The sequence below is a fragment of the Camellia sinensis genome, chromosome 8 (assembly GCF_055761805.1).
Source record: "Camellia sinensis isolate YWXY chromosome 8, ASM5576180v1, whole genome shotgun sequence".
Classification (NCBI taxonomy): Eukaryota; Viridiplantae; Streptophyta; class Magnoliopsida; order Ericales; family Theaceae; genus Camellia; species Camellia sinensis.
Window position 1 is genome coordinate 94,417,708 of NC_138968.1, and position 6,691 is coordinate 94,424,398.

General features: G+C 43.5%; 1 protein-coding gene across 1 annotated transcript; it reads right to left on the minus strand.

Moving 5' to 3' along the window:
• Nucleotides 1-3,404: 3,404 nt before the first annotated feature.
• Nucleotides 3,405-5,451, minus strand: LOC145796633 (uncharacterized). The gene is made up of 2 exons (XM_082881823.1): nt 4,419-5,451; nt 3,405-4,337 (listed from the first exon to the last, which is right to left on the minus strand). Exons 1-2 carry the CDS (start codon nt 4,896-4,898, stop codon nt 3,498-3,500), a joined length of 1,320 nt encoding a protein of 439 aa, XP_082737949.1. The 5' UTR covers nt 4,899-5,451; the 3' UTR covers nt 3,405-3,497.
• Nucleotides 5,452-6,691: the final 1,240 nt, after the last annotated feature.

The window sequence follows — 6,691 nt, forward strand, 5'->3', positions numbered from 1 at the left end:
GAATGTGAAGCTGCCTTAGCCGACCTAAAAAAATACTTGACCACAACCCCGGTCCTTTCTAACCCAATTCCAGGGGAGGAATTATTTTTGTACTTAGCAGTCTCTGAGCACGCAGTCAGTGCAGTGCTAATCCGTGAGGAAAAAGGGGAGCAGAAGGCTGTCTATTATGTAAGTAAGACTTTGGCTGACGCAGATACAAGATACCTACCACTGGAAAAATTAATGCTAGCCTTGGTAATGGCTTCAAAGAAATTGAGCCATTACTTTCAGGCACACAAAATTGTGGTCCTAACAGAACACCCGCTGAAGTCCTTATTACATCAAGGAGACTTAACAGGAAGGATAGCAAAATGGGCAGTAACACTGGGCCAGTTTGACCTAGAATTTAGGCCAAGAACAACAATAAAGGGCCAAGTTTTGGCCGACTTCGTCGCAGAACTCACACCTGAAGCCATCACACCTCGGGCTCCGTCGAGCCAAAATGAGCATCGCCCCGACAAGCAAAAAGAATCCCAGTCAAAGACAAAAAGGCAAGAGAAAGAAAAGCTCAGACCATGCAACATCTACATCGGCGATTCATTCAGACTATTCGTCGATGGAAGTTCAAACCGCCAGGGAGCAGGAGCAGGAGTACTGCTGATATCTCCAGATGGAGAAATTGTAGAACAGTCCATCCATCTGGGGTTCAAAGCCTCCAATAATGAAGCAGAATATGAAGCATTAATTGCAGGGCTAAAGCTAGCAGCAGCAGCAGAGGCAGACGAGGTAATTGTTTTTTGTGATTCACAACTGATTGTTAACCAGTCAACAGGAGAATTTGCAGCCAGAGACGAAAGAATGTCGGCATATGCAAAGGAAGTCGTCCGACTGGCAGCCCTATTCCAGAACTGCAGATTACTCCAGGTTAGCCGAGATGACAACACCCACGCCGACGCGTTAGCCAACTTGGCCAGCTCAATTCAAACTGGAAAAACAAGGACAATTATGATCGACTACATGTCGGCCCCGAGCATAGACAAACAGAGCACTGAACAAGAGGCAATGTGCGTGGGCTTTGGACCAAGCTGGATGGATGCAATCATTGCATTCCTAAAAGAGGGAAAGCTGCCAGAAGACCATAAAGAAGCGCATAAAATAAGGCTGAAGTCGGCCAGATTCAGTCTAACAGTGGAAGGTCATCTCTACAGGAGGTCGTTCACTGGACCACTTTTAAGGTGCGTACACCCTTTGCAGGTTGAAGATTTTCTTTACGAGATTCATGAAGGAATCTGTGGAAGCCATGCTGGGGGCAGATCGTTAGCCCACAGGGTCATTACCCAGGGGTATTGGTGGCCCTACATGCAAAAGGATGCCGAAGCCTATGTAAAGAAGTGTGAACAATGTCAAAAGTTTGCACCTTTGATACATCAGCCAGCTGCCGACCTAAACCCAGTATCCAGCCCTTGGCCGTTTGCCCAATGGGGCATGGATCTGGTTGGACAACTTCCCTAGGCAACTGGGCAGAGAAAATACTTGCTGGTAGCAACAGACTACTTTACAAAATGGATAGAGGCAGAACCTCTTGCCAAAATCCGAGATGTGGACGTCAAGAATTTTATATGGAAGAACATTATCACAAGATTTGGGATTCCAAGAGCAATAGTTGCCGACAACGGAACACAGTTCGACAGCAAACTTGTCAAAAACTTTTGTGCAAAATTCAAGATCAAGAATTATTTCTCAACACCAAGTTTTCCTCAAAGCAATGGGCAAGCAGAGGCATCCAACAAAGTAATCCTGGATGGAATAAAGAAGAGGCTCCAGGCAGCAAAAGGAAAGTGGGTAGACGAGTTACCCAACGTACTTTGGGCATATCGGACTACGCCGAGAAGATCAACAGGAGAATCCCCCTTTGCCATGGCCTATGGCACAGAAGCAGTCATCCCATTAGAGATTGGCATCCCAGGGATCAGAACCCAGGGAGTAGAGAATGGCACCAATGACATACTCTTAGCCCGAGACCTGGATTTATTGGAAGAACGAAGAGAGAAAGCTGCAATTCAACTCGCAGTATACCAGCAACAGCTTGCCAGAGCTTACAACAAGAAGGTTAATCCAAGAGATTTTCAAGTTGGCGACTTAGTCCTAAGAAAAGTCGTCGGGAACAAGAAGGATCCCAGGGAGGGCAAGCTTGGCCCAAACTGGGAAGGACCCTACAGAATTACTTCAGTATTAGGCAATGGAGCATATCGGCTTGAGGACAATGAGGGCAAAGCATTGCCCAGACCTTGGAATACTTGTAATTTGAAATTTTTCTATCATTAGATAAACATCATTGTTTGGCCGATATCATCAATAAAGTCTTTTCAGAATCTTTCAACATATATGATTGATAAAGTTATGCATGGATGTTTATTGAAGACATATCAAACCCAGGCAAAGTCAAGCCAATGTTATTCCTTAATTCACTTGTTGAAATTTGTAGCAATTTACAAGTTGGAATTAAGCTGATTCCTTATCTTCACTTGTTGAAATTTGTAGCAATTTATAAGTTGAAGTTAAGCCGATGTTATTCCTTAATTCACTTGTTGAAATTTGTAGCAATTTACAAGTTGGAATTAAGCTGATTCCTTATCTTCACTTGTTGAAATTTGTAGCAATTTACAAGTTGAAATTAAGCCGATGTTATTCCTTAATTCACTTGTTGAAATTTGTAGCAATTTACAAGTTGGAATTAAGCTGATTCCTTATCTTCACTTGTTGAAATTTGTAGCAATTCACAAGTTGAAGTTAAGCCGATGTTATTCCTTAATTCACTTGTTGAAATTTGTAGCAATTTACAAGTTGGAATTAAGCTGATTCTTTATCTTCACTTGTTGAAATTTGTAGCAATTTACAAGTCGAAGATAGGCCGAGGTTATTGCTTAAGTTCTCATAGCAATATGTGGGTTGTTTAAACCCTAGGGAAGATGCTTAACACTTGTTGAAATTGGTAGTAATTTACAAGTTTATGTTAAGCCGACATACGATCACCCGCTGAGGTACACAGAAAGTTACAGGTTAAAATAAAGGCTAAGTATATTGTTCATTACTTGTTGAAATTTGTAGCAATTTACAAGTAGGTAAGACTAAGATAACCGTTTAAAACTTGTTGAAACTTAAGAAGAAGCTTGCAAAAGTTTACATTCCGAATTATATGTTCTATACTTGTTGAAATTTATAAAAAGATTGCAGGACCGTTTCTTGCCGAAGTAAAAGTTTTATGGTTATACCCGAGGTATGTAACCCCGAGAAGATTAAGGAAGCAACATGCAAAAGATTTTTTCTAAGTACAAGACTATGCAGAAGCAGTCAACAGAATATCACAAGATCAAAACATCCAGAGAAAGAACTGTTGCAGTTACATATTGAAGAAACCACGTCGGCCAAAAGAAAGAGTTTTTGCATTATCCAGAAAGTAAAAAAGTACAAAATGCAAAGTACAGAAAAAGAAGGAAAAAATACAAAAGGCAATTTTGTCAAGCTTCTTCAATGTTAGCCACTGCAGGGACTGGGACCTCGGACGATTCTGGAGGAACCTCGTCGGCCACTTTTTCCGCTTGTATCTCGGCATCAATCTCTGCTAATGATTCCTCAACACTTCTTTCTATCAGGAGAAGATTGGACGATAGCTCCCCAGTAGCAGTTTCCCTAGATGCCTCCTTGGCCTCATCACCCTCCTCATCCAAGGTTAAGTCCATAACCTGCTCAGCAGGAGGAGGGGACTTGGCTACGACGGCATCCTTGGGTTTTCTCACCAAGGCTTCTTCGTTGTCCTCTTTATCTTCATCCTCAGCATCAGCATCAGATTCTGATCCACCTTCAGGTGGAGGTGGAGGAAATGGCAAAGGGATGGCGTCAGCACTCCGAAGGGGCGAGTCAACAGGGAGATGAAGCTTCTTTATCAGGGACATCCAACCCAGGGAAAATCCCCTGTTGCATGCCTGCCTGACTTGAAGCTTATAATCTTCTGCGACGTCGGCCATGCCTTGGGCATAGGCCTTTTCATCGGCCTCTTTGATTTCGGCCTCTTTAGTGGCCAGAGCTTGCTGGAGTTCTTTCTCCGCTTGGGCCTTCTGAACCTCGGCCTCTCTTTTCTCAGCCTCAGCAACTTTTCTAACGGCCTCAGCAGCTTCGGCCTTCTCAAGAGCTAAAGTTTGAACTTTAGTTGCAGCCTCGGCTTGATCCTCCAGTTTTTTCATTTTTGCTTCAAGGGACTTGATCTCTCTCTTCATAGAAGACGCTTCCCTTTTCATATCAACCAACCTTTGACGATTTTCAAAGGATTGCATTGAAAATGAATGGGCATGCTGAATGGCCTGCAGAAAAACAGAAATGTGAGACAGTACTCTCAGTAAAGAACGGAAGAAAAAATCACAAGTACAAACAGAAATACTCACTTGGACGGAGTGTTGGAGCATGAGAGCATAATTCTCATACTCACTAAGCTTAGCATTTCGCTCCAAGTCATTCGGCAGGAGAAGAGCAGTGCTGAGGGCGACACCAACGTTAATGTCGTCAGCACTTTCACTAGCCATAATGGGCCTATCCTCCAGGGATAGATCAGGGGCCCAGGGGACATCGGGCTTCTTTGAAGCCGAGGTCGTCGCGGACGATGACCTCGCCTTCTTCGATTGTGTAGACCCTGAGGGTTGGCCCTCAGCAGACCTCTTGGTTGAAGTAGAGGCTGATTTTTTGCTTTCTGCTAGTTTAGAAATCGGCAGAGCATCCTCAGCCTCGGCATCTGTAGCCCTGGCCTTAGGCTGAGCCTTTTTAACTCTCTTTGGTTTGGGTGGGAGCATTGATTGCGTTGGTACGGCTTCGGCGTCAGTTGGAAGATCGGCGAGAAGGTCTTGAACGATAGGCCTTGGACGAACCATCTCGGCAGTTTTTACAAGCCTTCGTCGACGTTTACGCTCAGGAATTGGTATTAAGTAGGGGGCCGAGGTTGATGGAAGATCGGCTGGGTCAGATGTGGACTCTTGATCTGTTCGGGATGTGGAAGCAGTTAGGGTCGTGGCTGTGGGTGGAGAAAGACTTTTCTTCCTTTTTCTTGGGACGTCGGGTAAAGTGGATTTGTAGGTAGGGATGAAGTTTAGTAACAGTGGGGCCTTTCGTTTATGGATTGGGAGGTTGAGGAGTGTTTTTAGATCTGTTCCTGGGAAGAAGGATTGACGAAAATTTTTCGGTGGCTGATGAAGATCTGCAGGACAAAGAAACAGACGTCAGAAACAAAAAAGTATTAAGGACTTAAATAAAAACAACTAAGTGTTGACTCAGGGCTCTTACTCTTGCCCTCTGTAATTGTTCGAGGAAGAGGGTAAAGGTGGACATCTTCATCTGGGCCAAATTCCCAATTTCCAGAAGCAATGAGAAAATCATCTCCAGCCCCCTTGTTGGAGTCTGGGAGGTCGGCTACGATTTTGTACTGAGTAGATCTTGGTTTAAGGTAATAAACGAAACCCCTATCCTTCAGGTCAAGAGGGCACATGGTATAACAGTATTGAAGGTCGGCCAGGGTAATTCTAAGGTTCTCTTGCCTAGCTAAGGCTATAATACCATTGATCACCCTATAGGAGTTAATAGTAAGTTGCATGGGGTTCAGCTTATAGAAATAAAGAACATGACGGAAAAGGGGATGAAGTGGAAGCCGGAGTCCACATTCGGTGAAAGCCACTATAGGGAAGGGCATCGTATGGTCTGTGGGCATGATGGTATCACTGTCCCCAGCTAGTTTAAGATGAACATCGGCTGGGATAGAGAATTTTTGCCTAAAGTATTCAAGTTTTGTTGGGGTATTTACCCTATGCCTCCACATACCCATTATGTCAATTTAAAATATGTTTCAGAAGATGGACGTTTTTAGGAAGGGTTACAAAAACCTCGGTAAAGATCTAAGAAATGGCTGATAAGGCTTATTTCCGTTTTCCCTAAATTTGAAGGTTCTACACCTAAGAACTATAAAGATCAAGATTGAAGGCACAGATCTGGGGCAGATAAAAAAAGGAAAACACAGACGAAGTTTCAGATTCAAGAACAGAGGTATAACTCTCAGAAACAATAGAGATACAAAAAAAAAGAGAATCAAGAACAGTGGCAAAGAGAATGGTGAAAAAGTATAGAAGTTCAAGGTATAACCACAAATTCAAGATACAAATAAATCCAAGGCTTCGAACAAATTCAGTAATGGCAACAGGCAGACAAAAGCACAGAAAGAGAAAATTGACATTGAAGGGAATGAATCTTACCGGGACAAGTAAAACCGGGGCAATGTTCGCCGAGCTCAGAAATTGGTTGTAATAGCAGAGAAGGCTTCGCAAGAATAAGGGATTAAAAGCAGTTCCAGAAGAGAGAATTAAGCGATGGCGGATTCGGAGAGGAAAAGGCTTTCAGAGAGAGAAAGAACAAGAAGACAGAATGAAAAAGTGAAGGAAAAGAAGAGGCAAAAAAAGAGTTTTGTCAAAAATTTGAAACGGCGGCAAAAATAGGGCAATTATTGCGCCTAGAGCAACGCACGCGTCAGACGGCGCAGACGAACGAACAGACAGCTTCCAGGCGCGTCACAGACACGCTCCAATGAAAACAAAGCACGTGAAAAGGAACGGTTAGATATGCATGACAACTCATGCGCGTGGGAGAGTACGACCAAAGCCTTGTTCTCCGAAGAGAACAC